The sequence below is a fragment of the Papio anubis genome, chromosome 16, assembly GCF_008728515.1.
Source record: "Papio anubis isolate 15944 chromosome 16, Panubis1.0, whole genome shotgun sequence".
Classification (NCBI taxonomy): domain Eukaryota; kingdom Metazoa; phylum Chordata; class Mammalia; order Primates; family Cercopithecidae; genus Papio; species Papio anubis.
This window is the reverse complement of record NC_044991.1, coordinates 56,837,548-56,857,150: the sequence shown is the minus strand read 5'-3', so window position 1 is coordinate 56,857,150 and position 19,603 is coordinate 56,837,548. Positions and strand designations below refer to the sequence as shown.

The following is a 19,603-nucleotide window of genomic DNA, read 5'->3' as shown; positions in this document are numbered from 1 at the left end:
GGTCATTGGGGTGGGCCTTAATCCAACATGACTGATATTCTCAAAAGAAGAGGAGATGAGGACACAGACACACACACACAGTAAGATCATATGTTAAGACACAGAGAGAAAATGGCCCTCTACAATCCAAGGAGAGAGACCTCAGTAGAAACTAACCCTGCTGACACCTTGATCTTAGACTTCAGCCTCCCTAACTACAAGGAAGTAAATGTCTGTAGTTTTAGCTGCCCAGCAGGCAGGTCTTTGTCATGGAAGTCCTAGGAAAGGAATATAGGACCCAGTAAGCAGCAAATGTGGAACTTCTTAAAGAGGAAGAGGTCACAGAGAAACGGGTGGTAAGAATCAGGTCACAGGGGAAGGAGGAGCATGGGGGAACAGAGGACACAGTGAGGAGCACCCTTAGGTAGAACCGTGGCTGAACATTCCCAGGACACACTGCACCACTGGCCATCTCAAGTGAGCACCATTACAGACTTCACCTCCTCACAGTGATGAAAAGAGAGGGCTGGGCTTGGAGCCACATAACCCTATTAGGGTGTCTCTGAGCTCAGTCTGTGGCCTTGGGAATGTTGCTTGGCCCTAGGGCCTCAGCACTGGTAAGGATTTAAATAACGATCCTTCTCTGCTTTGTCAATTGAAATATCAAAATGTAAGTAATTGTTGTAGTGGTGGTTGAATCATCCTGTGGTTCAATGCCTCTGGTAGCCAGCTGCAGATCCACAGAGAAAGTGCTCAGCCCCCTGATTTTCTGCTCTCAGTCAAGGCCTAATCCTTGGCCTTTCTTGGCAGCACTTGTCATTGTCTGGAATCCCTGGAAGTCCAGGGGCAGGCCATGGCTCAATGGGCAGGGAAAAAGGACTTTAACCCAAAGCAATGCTCACCTGGTAGTCCCCCTAACAGTAGATTCATCAGCAGGAAAGGACCAGGAAGGTGGGGCCAGGAGGCTGGGATGGGCATTCTGGAGACCTTAGGAGTCTGCTCTGTCCAAACTTCTGTACTGGGAAGATCGCACACTCGCCTCTGAGGAGAGAAGACAAGCCTTGCCTCCCTTGGTTCAAGAGGAAGTGGCTGTGATGGAGTGAGGCGTAATCTGCTTCTCGGTTGTGAAATAGAAAAAAGGCACAGCAAGCAGCTACAATGCAAGCAGTTATTCACGCTCCATTTCAGGAGAATCAGACAGGCTTAGCACAGATAATGCCTCCTTCCCACTTGGGGTCTGATTTCCTTCCACATGGCCCCTCACCCCATCTTTATGTCTTCTTGGTGATTTGCCATTTGGTGCTCCTCAGCTAAGAAGGACCTGTGGTTATGAAATGTTACCTAAACTCTCCATCTCAAGACCCCAGGATGTGGTTGGCTTGTGGTCTCACTCTGCACCAGCCTCAACCACATGCTACTCATTTGGGGACAGGAGGAGGGATGACAGGACCTGCTCAATGTTGGAGAGGAATCAGGTCTGCTCTTGAAATGGTTCCCTACTCTAAACGTTTATCAATATAACTGGCAAAACTTTGCCCCAGTTTAGTTTCATGTGGACCTTAGCACTTTCATGTGCCTGCATCCAGAAGAAGGAATTACTTCCTGACTTCTTCCAGGAGAGGAAGTGGGCTTAGGGTAATAAGGATCTGTTTTGTAGGGTGAGGTGGGGATTATGGGTTATGGAGAGGGTATAAGCTTATTATGGGGGAGAATATGGAGGGCAGATTCCTGGGGCAGTCACATCAATTTCAATACTCTTTGCTCTGCACATAGAACACCTATTCCATTCATCACTGTGTTCAGATGGGAACTGAGGAGGGTGGGAGAATAAATACCCTGGCTAAGAAGATGTGTTAAGGAGTTGGGGAAGTTACTGGGCCTACCTAGGTTCAGTTTTGCCTTCTAACCTTGGGATAATAAGTATCACTGCCATGTTCTGGTGAACATCAAAAGAGATAATGACTATACATCCCTGAGATTCAGTAGGTTATTATTGATACGCATGGTGCCAGGTGAAGAGGGAACTCAAATATTGCTTTTAAATGCATTCCTCCTGCATGCTGAGTTTCCCACTAGTGGCCTTCTCTCAGCTTCCCAGGACTTCTGGGACCCAGCTTATATGGTATACTTGGTCTACCTCTGACACTCTGAGATCAATCACTCCCTCTGGATCCTCTTCACCCTGCTTTTTGTCAATCAGTAGATGAATTCCTTTTCTTACAATCTCCGGCTGCGTGACTTTCAGCAAGACACTTGACTTCTCTAAGCCCTAACTTAATTACATGTAAATGGAAGTTATAACATGCACTTTGTAGTGATGTGGTAAGAGTAATATAAACCATACAGAAGGCTTGATTCATATTTAATTATAACCAAAAAATTGTGGCTATAATTACATTTGTGTACAGGAAGAGTTCACTGCTTTCCTGATATGCTTGTGCTTCAGAAAAACTTCCTTGGTAGGAGAAATGGTTTCTCCTGCATCATCTATGACTAAGAAAGACCTGTCTGGAAACCTCTCTTTCCCATGCTGAGCTTGTAATCCTTCACCTATCATGAGTAATTGTCAAATGAAATCGTAAAAGTCATCACATTTCCACCCAAATTTCTGTTTCAATGTGGCAGATGCACAATGGGTGAAATCATCACCTCCTTCTCCACAGTCACAGAAATGAACATAAAAATGGTAGAATCATGTTAATCGATGCCAAATTACACTTTAAAACAAGAAACTAGTCTCTAGATGACATGAAGGGTAGTAGTTGCTGTGTTTATTGTAGATGTCCTGTGCTCCAGATACTGTGCCAAGCATTTTATGTCAGTTACCTTATTAATTCATCAGTCTGGCCCCAGGCAATTAGCACTACCATTAACCTTTTTTTACAGGTGAGGAAACTTGAGGCACGCAGGCAATAATAAATTTGTTCAACATTACCCAGCTTTTAGAACTAGAACACAGGTTGTCACACTCCATGGCCTTCACTTTTAACAGTTCAAATTTCCTCCTTTAGCTCGGAGAAGTTTGATCATCTGGAACCTTCTTCTCTCAGCACGTCAAAGTCATTCTCCGTCCAGCTTTGTTCCGTTGCTGGCAAGGAGCTGTGTTCCTTTGAAGGGAGAGAATGGTGATCATTAAGAAGTCAGGAAACAACAGGTGCTGGAGAGGATGTGGAGAAATAGGAACACTTTTACACTGTTCGTGGGACTGTAAACTAGTTCAGCCATTGTGGAAAACAGTGTGGCAATTCCTCTGGGATCTAGAACTAGAAATACCATTTGACCCAGCCATCCCATTACTGGGTATATACCAAAAGGATTATAAATCATACTGCTATAAAGACACATGCACACGTATGTTTATTGAGGCACTAATTACAATTGCAAAGACTTGGAACCAACCCAAATGTACATCAATGACAGATTGGATTAAGAAAATGTGGCACATATACACCATGGAATACTATGCAACCATAAAAAAGGATGAGTTCATGCCCTTTGTAGGGATATGGATACAACTGGAAACCATCATTCTCAGCAAACTGTCGCAAGAACAGAAAACCAAACACCGCATGTTCTCACTCATAGGTGGGAATTGAACAATGAGAACAATTGGACACAGGAAGGGGAACATCACACACCAGGGCCTGTCATGGGGTGGGGGGAGGGGAGAGGGATAGTATTAGGAGATATACCTAATGACGAGTTAATGGGTGCAGCACACCAACATGGCACATGTATACATATGTAACAAACCTGCACGTTGTGCACATGTACCCTAGAACTTAAAGTATAATAAAAAATTTTAAAAAACAAACTAATGACAATAGGTATAAATATAGCAATGGCAAAAGCTATAACACAAAATTTTTTGAAAATGTTGCAATAGAAATACTATCTTAAGAAGTATAGTTTAAGGTAAAAAGCACAAATGGTTGAAAGAGAAATGTTTCCTTTTATGAAAGTAACAACTAACCTGAAAGATGAGTCACAAAATATTATGCCTTCAAAAATTATCATTTGAAATATATGACTCAAATATCGATAGAATAGTTTCCATACTTTGGCAGAATCTCTACTTAAAGCAGCAAGATGACTTCCTGTGAACTCCAATCCTTCACTGAAGATCTATTAGATGCATAGATACAATTTGAGTGAAAAATGTTTTGGAAATCATGTGGAGAATTGAATTTCAAATTTAGGTTGACTTTGTGCAGTACAGATACAGCCTGAATTTTTCAGAAAACCAGGAACCTGGGGAACCATAAACTAAAATTCTTTTTCTGTCAAGTTTAGCCCTGCAGTCATGACACAAGGTGCAGATAATGAGATAAGGCTGTGGGACAAGTGACGAGTCGGTGGATGTTTGAGAAGAGCAAAGGTTAAGCTTGTGGGCTTAGGAATCAGAACTTCTAGGTCTGAATTTAGTTCTATCAGTTCTAGCTGTGTGACCTAAGGGAACCTGTTTAACATCTCTGCTTCTTGAGTTCTCTCAAATATAAAATGGAAATAATAATCATATCAACTTCAGAGGTTTCCTATGGTGATAAAATGGATTAACATATGCAAATTCCTTAATAATTGCTGACTGTCCTCCAAAAGTTAGATGTTATAGTTATTAGGTGGTGTTTTGGTAATACCTTTAAAAAACAGACTCTCTGTCCTAGAGGATTTATGATGCAGTTGCAACAACCCTGGCCAATGGCTAGGGGGTATGCAAGTACCACCACATGATGAGTGTGGGTCATGTGTCCAGTCCTATAATCACGAAGTCATTACTAGCACCAGGGTTATGGTACAAGCATGGCCTCAGAAAATCACTATGACTAGGGACAGGCACATCCTAGTAAGAGTCTGCACAGATGCTCATGGAAAAGGTGCTCCAAATCTTGTCTCCTGCTGGGATGGGAGAGAAGTAAATGTTCCCAAATGGAAATCTATAAAAACGGGTGAGATGGGCTGAGAGGGTGAGGAGGCATTACATATAAATACACCTTTGTAGAACAGGCTGCACTCACCTGTGAGTCCCAATAGCATAAAGAGGCAAGGGCTGTGCAGGTGGGCTGGAAGACAGCTATGGCCATTGCCTGCTGTGTTCAAAGGTTTATCATGGGGAGACCCCAGCCTCTAAGCCCTGCAGGAAAGGAGAAGCCCCACCTGCCATGACATCTGAGGAGGGAATTTGCCGTGGAAGGAAAAGGCCACGAGACTGGCACAGCCTCATAGTAAAAGAGGAAGCAGGCACAGTTGCCACCCCTGGGAAGTTGCTGATATCCACTTTGGGGTTCCCACGCCTGGGAACCTTGGACAGTAGTGGAGACAGTTTGACTGCCCTGGGCCTGCTCTCTGTCCCAGAGGCACTCCCTTCATGCCAGGGTTCCCTTGGCCCTTCCTCATTGGACAGTGCTGATCCATGGGGCCGTGTAGCTAAGGACTGAGTTTGCATCTTCAGAGACTGAAATTCTGGGTGTGGAAAGTTTGAGGTCTTGTTATTGTAGTAGCCTTTAAGGATGGAACCAAAACTCCTGGATGACCCCTGCAAAAAGTCCCTAGAGCCAACATCAAGTAACAAGATGATGTAAGAAATAACAACTCTTGTTATAAGAAATAACAACTCTTCTTAGGTCTGTCAGAGAAATGAGGTCACAGAACAGACCACTGTCTCCAACATTGGAAGTTAGACAAAATGATATAGAAAATTACAACTTCCTGAAGCCAAAACCTCCATGGGAACCAGTGCCAGGGTAGGAAAACCTGCACTGTAATTGAAGAATTGCTAGAGACTTGGCGTGGGCCAGTCTAAGAAACAGATTCCAGGAGGACCCAGTCACAGGGAACTCCAACACTGTTGTGAGTTTTACCTCCAGGAGCTTGATTAGGTACTCAGAGTGAATATGACAGAAATATTCACTTATGCTTCCTGTGGGGTGGGGAGGGGAAAGTGAACCATTTTGAAATACACCAGAGCGTTCTTTCTTCTTACCAAGCCCAGCTCTCAGGAGAAACTATTTTTACCAGAGCCTAATCTGCTGGAATTTGATCAGAGCCTAACCTACCTTGGGAAGGCGAGCAATCAACTCCAGTCCCCTCTAGCCATCCTGTCTCACCATAGGGGGAAAAACTGAGAGGCACTTGTGAAGTCCACAGGCCAGGGGCACAGGCTCACACAAGACTGCAACCCCATGTAACTGGTGATGAGCCCGTGTGACATTTTTGGGAAACAAATAATTGAAAGACAGATTGGACAACCACAGTGAAAATACAGTGAATAAATGAGCAGTGAAAATGCTGGAGGTAAGGTTCAAATTGAATGTCAGTGGCGTTATAGAGGCATAAATAGCTGGTGGAGGCAACGTAGATCCTCGTAGTGTTTGAGAAGCTTCAGATAGGCAGCCCCCAGGACTTAGAGAAGGTGAATTTAACAGATATGGGATGGGGTGCTGACAAATAGGGTGAAGGTGTCCCTGAGGATGTGACAACAGCAAAAATCTTCACGTGAAAGGAACTTTTGCAGAGATTTCACCACACTGAAAATGCAAATGCTAAGGTGCTAGAAACAAATCCAAACTTAGAGAGGAAGGTGATAAAACACCCAGGTAGAAAGGATGTTTGCTCCATATCAGAAGTGTACAAGAAGGAGGTAAGCACTCTTTCAACTACCCTTGAAACATTTTTACAAAGAAATAAAATACTTGAACGCTCGATGTTTCCAATGTTTGGAATTACAGTGTACTAATAAATATTCATTTATTATTTTTTATTGCCTTCTACATTTGTAACTGACAGTATGAGAGTTTCCGATATTTTGACAAAAGATTGTAAAGGTCACAAAATGATCACTGTTGTTCTGATTGGATGTGGAGATTGCTTTCCTGGGTTTCTGGTTTCAGTCATTCTTGCAATCCTGCTCTGCCATGAAAAGTTAGGGCTGCCTGTATTCGGTATAATGCTTATGGTAATAAATGCTAAATAAAAATTAATCAGGATAAGAGAAATTAAAATGTCGGGGTAGACGGGAGAATTGATACTATGTACAGGGTGGTTTGCAAAAGGTGCCTTTAATAAAGTGACCTTAAGCAGAGGCTTGAAGGAGGGATGAAGGGAGTCATGCAGCTGTGTTGGGGAAGAAGCAACAATTTGACTTTTCCAAAAATCACTGTAGCTGAAAAATGAAAGCCAACAGAGGCTACAGAAGTGTTCCCGGAAGAGAGGATGCTGACCAGGACAGGGAGGGGTGGTGGAGGTGAGAAGTGTTCAGGTTAGGGATGGAACTCAGTGTTGTCCTGCAGCAAGCTTGGACTGACCCCTGAAAGCCAACTGTTAAATTTCAGGAATTTTGCAATCCAGTTGTTAAACTTCTAGTAGCTTGAAACTGGCCATGTTGGGGGTGATTACACCACAGAAATTGTCAAGCACAACAAATCAGTTTTTTTTTTTTTTTTTCATTTAAGAGAGTCCGTTTTTAAACACTTACCGTCTCATGAGTGGTCATAAGTATTTTGAAGGCAGAATTGAATATGGGGTGTAAAGAGACATCAAGGAGGACTCCAGGAGTCAAGGAGGCTTTTGGACTGTGGCAACATTTCCGCCATGAGCAGCAGGGCTGGGAAGCCTGCAGGATGCTAGAACTAGTGTTCCCATCACAGAGAGAGCAGGGAGAGATTCTTTGTTTCTGAGTGTGAGGAGTAGGACCCTTAGACAAAGAGGAAGGAGAATCTTTTTATTTTCTTAAAACCACTTTGGGAGTGCATTTGTATTCAAGAGGCGATAGAGAACCTCAACAAGGCTGGGGAGTTGGGGTAGTCAGGAATCTGGAAGACAGGATAACCCTTGAAAGCCTGGAGAGAGTCTGTGGTTTATGGCCAGTCCCAAGGCGATGGATGGGAGGAGTCCTGGTGTGTTTAGACATGGCGTGTTTCTCACATTCTAGGGAGGTGTCATAAGTCAGTGCCCAGAGCCCAGTCCCATGGCCCCTGCTCAGGACCATGAATGAAGACCCTGCTCTGGGGCATCAAGGTCTGTGTGAAGGAGCAACAGGAGCCTGTGGGCAGGCAGATGTCTTGGGAGGGGAGGCGTTTGGAGCCAAGTCTAGAGAAGCTTCTCACTGACTCATTCTCTCAAGCTGAGCCTCTCAAGAAAGGAAGGAGGCAGCAGAGATGAGGGTCCCACGTGGCAGGGGAGGAAGGAAGGAGCTGTGGGAAAACACATCCACATTTAGTCATCTGCTCATCATTCAAGAAATGTTTCCTGAGAGTCTGTTACGTTCCTGGGGCTGGTCTCCTGCAATGCCTGTCACTGGTGGACAGGCAGACCTGAGATAGAACTCTGTGTGCTCAGCCATCCTGCCGAGTCCTGATGCCCTTTCCCATATTCCTTCCACTCAGACACCCAGAGGGTCAGAGCACAAATAGCCTTCAGAGCTTCTCATCTGGGCTTCTCAACATTGGTCTACAATGTGGATTCCTCTGACCCCATCGAGTCCCAGCATTCAAATAATCTACAGATAGCCTGGAAGGAACCACCCACTCATCACTGCCTCCATGAAACTCCCAGGGCACTGTGGACACCTTTGAACACGTTTCAAGCATCCCACATCGTATACCGTCCACATAATTTCTGGGGGTTGGGAGCCTCTTAGAGGGTTCCCCAAGACTTCCCAGGGTGTGGAGGGAGCTTAACTCCATGGACCCTGATGCTGCATGGCATGTGGGCTGGGCCTCCCTGTTGGCCTTGCCCTTCTGGAATAGCCCTTGGTCGGTCCTCCCTTCCTTGTACTTACAGTCAGGTCTTCTGCTTCCAGGGGACGTAGATGGGGCCCAGGAGGACAGCTATGAGGAGCAGCACAGTAAGAGATGATGCCGGGCCTGGAAATCAGGGAAGAGGAGGAGCTATGAGAGAGGCCACTTGGGAGGCCCTTGTAGGGGCCTCCGCCTTCATCTGAGGCTGCCTGGGCCCATCCATGCCCCACCTTTGAACTTGCATCCTGCCCTGGCTATCCTCACTCCAGCACAAGGCAGAAGCCACAGAAAGTGGCTCCCCATTCTCACTCATCCTGTCCCGGGTTGCCAGCTTATTCTCCTGGAGGGAAGAGGTGGAGGGAGCGTGTACTCAGGTGTTCATACATGTGGCAACTGGGTTTCTTACTTGACCATCACAAGCCTGTGGGAGCAGGGATTATCATTCTGTTCTGATAGGGAAACTGAGGCCCATGGATTTTAGGGAGGGTCACAAGGTTACTTGCATTCAAACCTAAAGAAGCTCATCACTAGTGTTCCTTAGGATGATCCATGAGACCGTATCCTTTGGAACAAAACAAGTCCAACTTCCCAGGGAAATTTTAATGACTGTAAAAGCGTAGGCAGGTGGCTTGAGGATGGCTTCACAATGAGAGTTGCAGGTTCCCTGTTTAGCCCCAGAAGTAAGGGGAGGACTCTGTGTTCTCAGAACCTGGAGGAGCCATGGAGCGCTGGACATAATGAAACCATCTGGCTAGAAAACTCCCTGGTGAGTCATGGAAATGGGTCTCATGCTTGGGAGGGCCTCAGACGTCACCTAGGCCACCTCAACTCCAGTGCAGGTGTCATCTGAAATCTTTCTGTTAGTTGGGCACACTCAGTTACAGGGAAGCACATGTTTGGACTCTGCATTTTTAACATGAGCAGTTCGGGCTTTAAAATAAACATTTTTAACAAGAGCAGTTTGGGCTTTTAAAATCAACATTTTTAACACGAGCAGTTTGGGCCATTAAAGATATTACAGTGTATTTTAAATAAATAAAATGGTGCTGGTGGGTCCTTAAGGAAGAAATGGAAATCTCAGCATCTTTGGCTGCTGGGGTGTTAGAGGCCAGCAGTTCTCGGCTGGGTGGCTCTCTGGGACTTCTCCCTTGAGAGCTGCACTGCCCAAGTTCACTCCTCCTTCTAAGGGACAGCCCACAAGAAAGATTGGCTGAATTGAAAATAGGAGGGCCACGCCTCTCTCCTCAATTAAAAACCCTCTCAGCTCTTCGATCTCCCCAGGAGCAGCTGGGTCTTTGTCCTACTTGCACTGTAGCTCAGCACCTCCCTCCTCCTACAGTCCTGCCTCCCCATTTCCTGAGGCATGTTGACCCTACAGCTCTTCAGGAAGCTTCCTGCATTCCTGTATCCATCTCTAGTCTGCCTTACAGAGAAACTGACCTTGGTAAGTGGTCTGGAAAACAGACTCTAAAATGTAAGTTTGAAACCTGTATACTCATCAGCTCGTAATGAGGACCCCAGGGCTGGCACTGAGTGGGGCTAGGCACCATGGCTTGTGGCTGTGATGCAGTTGATAAAACTTTCACTGGCAGTAAACTGGGATGGTGTAACCACAGGCAGGAAATTCCTTGGCATCAGGCTTTTGAAACAGATTGGGAAATGGTAGTTATAAGGACTAAGTTGTTTGATGGCTATCACTGGGCATCAATTTTTTGGGGGAAAGATGCTGAGAAGCTAAGAGTGATTGATTATGAGTTAAGGTTCACTGTGAAAGCAAGAGGACTTCTTGGCAGCACTGTACTTTCTTATCTCTTGTGACTACATGGCAGAAAGAACAGAGGGTTGGGCTCTGGACATCATTAAAAGAGTAGCAGAATCACAGAGGAGGATGAATCTCAGCTTCAACGGTTGCTATGCTGGGGTAGGGTCCTAATGGGGAAGTTGTGGGACCCTGAGATGTGGGAATGGACATTTGGGTCAAAGCACTTAAAGATCTTCAGTTGATGTAGGAGCTGCCAGGTACAATTGCAGCAGCATAGCTACTTATTTCTACAAAATATCCTCCCCAAATCAAAATAAAAAATGAAAACAAAATAGTAAGTTCTGCACAGCCCTGTTCTCAGTATTACTTGAAGATAGAAGGCCAAACTGCAAAATGACTGTGAGTCAAAACACTCACCTAACCCTAGTGCACAGTCTGTCACCAGGCTCCCACACCAATGGTGCAGCACTTACGTAATCACAAGGCATCTTGCACTTTACCTGCCAGCCTAGACAACTTAAAATGCATTTCCAGCCTTAGTACCTGAGCAAAGATGCTACATCTGGCAAACCGAAGGCACCCAAAAATGGCAGCCCTGGTCCTGGTCCAAGCCAGTGTGGATGAATAACTAAAAAGCAAATGCAATCCAGTCTTGATGGTGCAGTTTTACCTCCCTGAGAAGTAAAACTATGAACCTTAGAAACATCACAAGGAACAGGAATAGGAGAAATTCCAAGGTGGGAGAGGAAGAAGGGAGACTGACTAGGGGCCTCAGGACAGAGGGACAGCCCTGCAGCCAGGCACCTGGAACCCACCCCCCAATACCAGCCCAGCCATAAACAGAGGCAAAGGAATGACATAGAAAAGAGCAAAAGCCTCAAGTCAATTAAATCACCACTTCAAGAAACTAGAAAAAGTAGAACAAAATAAACTCAAAGCAAGCAGGAGACAGGAATTAATACAAAGAAGAGTGCAAAAAATTAATAAACTGAAAACAGAAAAACAATTTTAAAAACTCACTGAAAAAAAGTGGTCCTTTGAAAAGATCAATAAAATGGGGGGAAAAAAATATAGCAAGGCTGATGAAGAAGAAAACAGAAATGGCATATTTTCTTTTTTTTTTTTGAGACGGAGTCTTGCTCTGTGCCCCAGACTGGAGTGCAGTGGCACAATCTCGGCTCACTGCAAGCTCCGTCCCCCCGGGTTCACGCCATTCTCCTGCCTCAGCCTCCTGAGTAGCTGGGACTACAGGCGCCCGCCACCTCGCCCGGCTAATTTTCTTGTATTCTTAATACAGACGGGGTTTCACCGTGTTAGCCAGGATGGTCTCGATCTCCTGGCCTCGTGATCCGCCCGCCTCGGCCTCCCAAAGTGCTGGGATTACAGGCTTGAGCCACCGCGCCCAGCCGGCATATTTTCAATATCAGGTTGAAACAGGGGATATCACCATAGACCCTTCAGACACCAAAAAGATAATAAGGAGATATTATGAACAATTCTACACACAAAAATATGACAACTTAGATAAAATGGACACAAACTTCTTCAAAAAGCACCGCTTACCGGAACTCACCCAATATGAAATGAGTAGTATGAGTAACACTAAACTATTGAGGAAATTGAATTCATCATTTTAAAACACCCCTCAAAATTCTTGAGACCCAAGTGTTTCAGAGAAAAATACTGCAAAGCATTTAAAGATGAATTAAATCCAAATTTAGTGCACAGAAAAATAGTCATAATAGGAATTTGAGGAAAATTTGCATGTATACTCCATTTTAGATGATATGAGGGAATTGTTTTAATAATTTTATGAAATTCAGTGATTAATAATTTGAAATAACATAATATATTATATATTATAATATTATATATATTATATATATAACTATAATAATGATAAACCTGTCTTTAGTCATAAGATCACCCAACTATGGATTCCATTTACAACTGAGTGTACACGCATGACTGAGTTAGCTGTGGACGTGATCACACACCTTCCATACATCTCTGATTATAGAAGACATTGTTTGCCCTCCATTTCCTATATTTACTCTTCCAGCAGGCAGGGACATGGACAAATCTATGACTTAGCACTGACCCAGCAGATAAGACTAACACCATAAGGTATGTGGGAGGAACCTGGGCCTCTGAAAAGTCTCGTGGAGTTAAGACCCCTCCTGGTATTACGTAAGAGGGAAGTAAGACATATTTTGGTCATAGAGAGGGGAATACAGGCCAACTTCAGGTCCATGGGATAATGCCCAGCAGAAGAGGAATGTTTCTCTAACTAGCACAAATTTGCATTTTAGGCTGATACTGACCTTGTCCTCAGGGACCCAGATTTACTTTAATTAGTTTGAACCAATCACCTGATCTAAAGGCAAGAGGTCTTCAACAACATCCCCCATGACTTCCCAAGTCCTGGTTTCCCCTTCTTTAAAACTCCAGACTCACCGGGTGATTGAAGCAAAAACAGAGATCATAGATGAATGGAAATTTGCACTTAGTAAATTTGCAGAGGAGGTTGTAATTATTGTTGCTCAAATATCACCATCAGGACACAGAAGAGGTCTGTTCTGTGACCATTCATGGTCACCTGCAGGCCTGGTACCGTTTTAAACTACATTTGTCTTTCTGAAATATACACAGTAGATGTCAGGGTGTACTGGGATGAGGTCATAAATGTGGATGGAAAAGTTTAGGATGAAACAGAAACAAAGCAGAAGTTACAAAAAGTAGGGAGCACGAGGGTGGGCTGATGAGAAACAGGGGCGTAACAACTCTCAAGGAATAAGGGAAGGCAAAGGACTCTATGAAAAGATGGTTCCCCCTGCCTCCCTCTTTGCTTCTTAAATATATATTTATGTCAAAAGTTCTATTAACTTGTGCATCAAATTCTTACTAGTGGTGACTCTTGGTATGTGGGATTTGGGGGGATGGAGCTGACATTAAAATTTTACTTTGTATTTATAGACTTCTAGCTTATTTTATAACAAGCGTGGATATTACTTTTAACATGAAAGAAAGAGACAAAATTTAAAAATTTTGAATAACCTCACCATGGGTGGCATCTGAGCTCTGGTCCTTCTGGTGGGCTGAGACCTCCAGGACAAGGCTTTTGTTGACCGCCAGCTGTCCATCATGCTTCACCTGGCAAGTGAGGACCACATCATCCCTTTGGTCAGATGTGTCCACCAGGAGCCAGCTTGTCCAGTTGTAGGTACCATCCTTGTTCTCTGTAAGGGTCGAGGCCGTTTCTGTCCGGCACACGTTTCCATTCTCCAGCCAGGTCAACTGTAGATTCTGGGGGTAGAAATTCCTCACCTGGTAGGTGATGTTTACCTGGTTCCCTGCCCTCATGGGCTGTTGAGTAACCTCCAAGGTGGGTGGAACTGAAACAGGACAGGGCAGAAGCTCTGACCTTGTGGCACAGACAGATCACAGAGAGGGCTCCATAACTTAGCTCCCACCACCACGGTGAGGGCATCACCAGGACAGTGCTAGGCAGGCAGCACGTGCTCAGACATTGAGGGTGCTCTTTGCATATGAGTGAAATTACAAAGCACAATGCCTGGCACACAGTAGGTGCCATAGAACTGATAGCTCCTACTAGGGTAAGATTGAGTGAAATCTACAAGTACAACCCCTGGCATGCAGTTGGAATGTCATAACTGTAACAAAATCAGTGCAACCACCAAAGACGTAGGGGCTTGGCTCATAGTAGGTGCTCACTAATAGTAGTTGTTCTTGGTGAGAAAAATGAAGCTCTCTAGTGGAGAGCTTGGCACATGACCAAGTGCCAAAGTCACTGGTCCCCTTGGTCCCATGACTGCTGCCAATAAAATGGTAGTAAGTGACCAGCACACCTAGGTGTATGGGAGGTGGGCAGCACAATTAGGGAATAGATTCCAGGCCATTCAAGCTCTGGAGCAATAGCCTGGGGAGAGGGGAGTGGGTATGGCAGCCAGATGTGGGCTTGGGCTGGGTGTGAGGGTCCTCTACCTCGGATGGCCTCAGACAAGTTGGCAGTCCCACGAAGAGGGTCCCCCTGCAAGGTGACGTGGGCCACCTCACACGTGACCTGAGAGCGAACGTCCCAGGGGGCCAGAACCACCCTGGCTGTGCTGCGGATGCTGTAGGACACACTCTGTCCTGCGGGGTCCACGTTGGTCTGGAAGTCTGAGAGCTCGTTCCCATTTTTGAACCATTTCAGGGTGATGTCTCTGGGGGAGAAGCCGTGGGACTTGCAGGTGAAGCTCACTGTGTGCTCAGGTGTGGCCCTCGCCGCAGGGCCCGATACCACTGGGGCAGAGGGTTTGGCTACAAAAGGAGCATCGATAAACAAGAGACATGACTGAGATGATGATCACTAATAATGAGTGTGTGACACTGTTAAGAACCTTCAGATACGTTAATTTTAATTCTTCTAATAATGTGGAGAGGATGGTGTTCTTATTCTCATTTTACATAGCAGGGTACAAAGGTTGGAAGAGGTGAGGACCAGCCCCAGGTCAGACAGTGTAGGGGAAGGTCCCAGAGGGAGGTCCAGGCCTGAGTTCAAAGTCTTCCTCTCCACACAGGGTGACTTCCACCAACCTGGGCACAGCAACAAAGTTACTGATTGGTCTCCCTTTGTGTATTAACTGGTCCTACCCTGTTTCCCCCGGAGAGCTCACCAACCTCAGAGAGGGTGTTTACAGAAGTCAAAGTAAGGAACAATGGCAAAGTGGCACCACCGTGAGAACTGCAACCAGGCTGTTCAGCCCATGAGAGGGGTGGCCTGGCATACCCAGCTCCTCATCTGCAAAATGGGACAGCAGCATTTTTCCTTCCCAGGGGTGCAACAAGGATTAAATGAGGCAATGGAAGAAGTTTTGCTTTTGATCAGTCAGAAGATGCTTCATAAAAATAAACACAGATCTGTCTTTAACCCAGACTTTATATACACCCAGAGCTGTCTCTTTGTGTATTTATAAATTTATTTCATATTTTTCATTCTTTTCATAATATTCCAGTAGAGTTTTTGAAAGAAAATGAAGTAGTTAAGGCTAAAACTTTAACATGGAGTCAAGCGTTTGTAAGAGCATTGCACTCACACCTGCTGAAGGTCAAGCCACAGGATGTTGCTGTAGACCTGGATAACAACGCACTGAAGTCAAGGTACATGGGATTTTGATCACTCTCATCCTGGAGTGTCCTAATTAAGTAACCAAAGAATACGAGTTTGCAGTTTAGCATTTCTGCCAGCCAATGAACTGTTTTCAAAAACAACCTTTTATGAAAGTCCCCTGTAAAAAGCCTTTCCTGCATTGCCCTATGGGCCACTATTCAGGGCTGCCATGACTCAGGGTTCCCAAATTGCAACTCTTTAATTCACAAATAAATGCTATTTCCTTTGGCCTTCCTATCAATCATTATTTTTTTTAGTTAGCAGGTCTAATCTGTGACAAGTCCCAAATATGAAAAGAGGGAAGGTTTCTTGGAATCTAGGTCTTCAGTTGGGCCAGTTTGGGGTCAAAAACAATGATCACTGAGTACTAAGAAAGCCAAAGGTGGGTGATTTCTTCATCGTTAATCCATTACAAGAGACAAAGATCCAGGCCACCCCAACAGGCAGAAATCTATCCTGGGTCCTGAAAGCACACAAACTGGAGAATCAGAAAAATGAGGATAGTTTCTCCCTGTAGATGAGTCCTAAACATGTCTCCAGATTGCTAATTATTACCCTGCACCTCCTATAGCAGTCACCAGGAAACATGTGTTAGGCATACTTGCATTTGTAAATATTAACTTGCTCCCAACCACATGCAAACAGTTTATGGGCACAGTAAGAAGGGTGTCACTTGAAGAAGTCAGGTCATCAAGACACCAGCAGCATTGGGCATCCCTAGAGGGCTGAGAGTCTGCAATCATTTCCCATTTGTTGAGGGCTTCTCAGGAGCTGGCTGCTCCCTCTGTACCTCTCAGCTCTTTAATCCTCCCTTCATTGCCTCGAGGGGGTCCTCGTGTGAGTCCCTTATAGGACCAAGGTCTGAGGGGACCCCAGCTGGCAAAGGGCCAAAAGTGGATAAAAATCCCACACTGGTAAGATGAGGGAGGGTGAATGCAAGCACAGAGCCTGGTATGTAGCAGGTGCTTAATAAATGAGCCCTGTGGCTGTTATCAAGAGGTTTGGTCATTACTGCTTCTGAATCTACACATTTATTCTTTAGGCAGCAGAACATAGAGGAGCAGAAACACCAAGAAAAGGCTCAAATCCTGCTCCCTGTAGCTCACGAAAAACTCAAATGATAATAGAAGCAAAACCACCAAGTCTGGACAATTGGCTTTCAAAAAACAAGATCATAGGTAGAGCTGGAAGCATTTTGGAAGGAGGAGGGAACAGAGTCCTCTGTGACATCTTTTCATTATTATTATTTTACTTTAAGTTCTGGGATACAAGTGCAGAATGTGTAGGTTTGTTACGTAGGTGTATGTGTTTCATGGGGGTTTGCTGCACCTATCAACCCAACATCTAGATTTTAAGCCCTGCATGCATTAGCTATTTGTCCTAAGGCTCTCCCTCCCCTCATCCCCCAACCCCTGATTGGCCCCGGTGTGTGTTGTTCCCCTCCCTGTGTCCATGTGTTTGCATTGTTCAACTCCCACTTATGAGTGAGAACATGTGGTGTTTGGTTTTCTGTCCCTGTGTTAGTTTGCTGAGGATGATGGTTTCCAGCTTCACCCATGACCCTGCAAAGGACATGAACTCATTCTTTTTTATGGCTGCATAGTATTGCATGGTGTATATGTACCACATTTTCTTTGTCCAGTCTATCACTGATGTGCGTTCAGGTTGGTTTCATGTCTTTGCTATTGTAAATAGTGTTGCAATAAACATACATGTGCATGTGTCTTTATAGTAGAATGAGTAATATTCCTTTGGGTACATACCCAGTAATGATGGTATCTCTGGTTCTAGATCCTTGAGGAATCACCACATTGTCTTCCACAATCGTTGAACTAGTTTACATTCCCACCAAGAATGTAAAAGCGTTCCTATTTCTCCACAGCCTCACCAGCATCTATTGTTTCCTAACTTTTTAATAATCACCATTCTGACCGGCATGAGGTGGTATCTCATTGTGGGTTTGATTTTCATTTCTCTAATGATCGGTGATGTTGAGTTTTTTTTTCATATATTTGTTGGCCACATAAATGTCTTCTTTTGAGAAGTGTCTGTTCAAATCCTTTGCATACTTTTTGATGGGGCTGTTTGTTTTTTTTCTTGTGAATTTGTTTACATTCCTTGTAGATTCTGGATACTATATCTTTGTCAGATGGGTAGATTGCAAAAATTTTCTCCCATTCTGTAGGTTGCTTGTTCACTCTGATGATAGTTTCTATTCCTGTGCAGAATCTCTTTAGTTTAATTAGATCCCATTTGTCAACTTTCGCTTTTGTTGCAATTGCTTTTGGCATTTTTGTCATGAAGTCTTTGCCCATGCCTATGCCTGAATGGTATTGCCTAGGTTTTCTTCTAGGGTTTTTATGGTTTTGGGTTTTACATTTAAGTCTTTAATCCATCTTGAGTTAATTTTTGTATCAGGTGTAAGGAAGGAGTCCAGTTTCAGTTTTCTGTATATGGCTAGCCAGTTTTCCCAGCCCCATTTATTAAATAGGGAATCCTTTCCCCATTGCTTGTTTTTCTCAGGTTTGTTGAAGATCAGATGGTTGTAAATGTACAGTGTTATTTCTGAGGTCTCTGCTCTATTCTATTGATCTATATGTCTGTTTTGGTACCAGTACCATGCTGTTTTGGTTACTGTAGCCTTGTAATATAGTTTGAAGTCAGGTAGCATGATGCCTGCAATTTTGTTCTTTTTGCTTAGGATTGTCTTGGCTATACTGGTTTCTTTTTTTGGTACAATATACAATTTAATGTAGTTTCTTCTAATTCTGTGAAGAATGTCAATGGTAATTTGATGGGAATAGCATTGAATCTATAAATTACTTTGGGCAGTATGGCCATTTTCATGATATTCATCCTTCCTATCCATGAGCATGGAATGCTTTTCCATTTGTTTTGTGTCCTCTCTTATTTCCTTGAAGCAGTTGTTTGTAGTTCTCCTTGAAGAGGTCCTTCAAATCCCTTGTAAGTTGTATTCCTAGGTATTTTATTATCTTAGTACCAATTGTGAATGGGAGTTCATTCATGATTTGGCTCTTTGCTTGTCTGTTGTTGGTGTATAGGAATGCTTGTGGTTTTTGCACATTGATTTTGTATCCTGAGACTTTGCTGAAGTTGCTTATCAGCTTAAGGAGTTTTGGACTGAAATGATGGGGCATTCTAAATATAGGATCATGTCATCTGCAAACAAAGACAATTTGACTTCCTCTCTTCCTATTTGAATACTCCTTATTTCCTTCTCTTGCTTGATTGCTCTGGCCAGAACTTCCAATACTATGTTGAATAGAAATGGTGAGAGGGGACATCCTTGTCTTGTGCTGGTTTTCAAGGGGAATGTTTCCAGCTCTTGCACATTCATTATGATATTGGTTGTGGGTTTGTCATAAGTAGTTCTTTTTATTTTGAGATATGTTCCATCAATACCTAGTTTATTGAGAGTTTTTAGCATGAAGCAATGTTGAATTGTATTGAAGGCCTTTTCTGCATCTATTAAGATAATCATGTGGTTTTTGTCATTGGTTTCGTTTATGTAATGGATTACGTTTACTGATTTGCATATGTTGAACCAGCCTTGCATCCCAGGGATGAAGCCAACTTGATTGTGGTGGATAAACTTTTTGATGTGCTGTGGGATTCAGTTTGCCGGTATTTTATTGAGGATTTTCACATCGATGCTTATCAGGGATACTGGCCTGATGTTTTAGTTATTTGTTGTGTCTCTGCCAGGCCTTGGTATTAGGATGATGCTGGCCTCATAAAATGAGTCAGGGAGGTGTCCCTCTTTTTCTAGTATTTGGAATAGTTTCAAAAGGAATGGTTCCATCTCCTCTTTGTACCTCTGGTAGAATTCGGCTGTGAATCCGTCTGGTCCTGGGCTTTTTTTGGTTGGTAGGCTTTTAATTACTGCCTCAATTTCAAAACTTGTTATTGGTCTATTCAGGGATTCTACTTCTT

General features: G+C 44.0%; 2 protein-coding genes across 14 annotated transcripts in view; both read right to left on the bottom strand.

The window, feature by feature from the left end:
- Positions 1-7,564, bottom strand: part of SIRPB1 (signal regulatory protein beta 1) — a 22,449-nt gene extending 14,885 nt beyond the window's left edge. For 10 of the 12 annotated variants that reach the window (XR_004179035.1, XR_004179036.1, XR_004179037.1 and 7 more), the window contains exons 1-3: positions 7,451-7,564; positions 2,915-3,086; positions 882-1,020 (exon numbers count right to left, since the gene is read on the bottom strand). Coding sequence is in view for 8 of the 12 variants with exons in the window: in XM_009216434.4 (XP_009214698.2) it covers positions 882-1,020; positions 2,915-2,953 (178 nt within the window). In the remaining 4 variants the exon portion in view is untranslated. Of the gene's footprint in view, positions 1-881; positions 3,087-4,994; positions 6,565-7,450 lie in introns of those variants that run through there. The other 2 variants (XM_031656632.1, XM_031656631.1) reach the window with 2 other exon arrangements.
- Positions 7,403-19,603, bottom strand: part of LOC101013736 (signal-regulatory protein gamma) — a 27,703-nt gene continuing 15,502 nt past the window's right edge. The window contains exons 3-6 of one of the 2 annotated variants that reach the window (XM_031656634.1): positions 14,482-14,799; positions 13,539-13,871; positions 8,756-8,840; positions 7,403-7,669 (exon numbers count right to left, since the gene is read on the bottom strand). In XM_031656634.1, coding sequence (XP_031512494.1) covers positions 8,758-8,840; positions 13,539-13,871; positions 14,482-14,799 — 734 coding nt within the window. In that variant the 3' untranslated portion in view covers positions 7,403-7,669; positions 8,756-8,757. The other variant, XM_003904959.4, reaches the window with a different exon arrangement.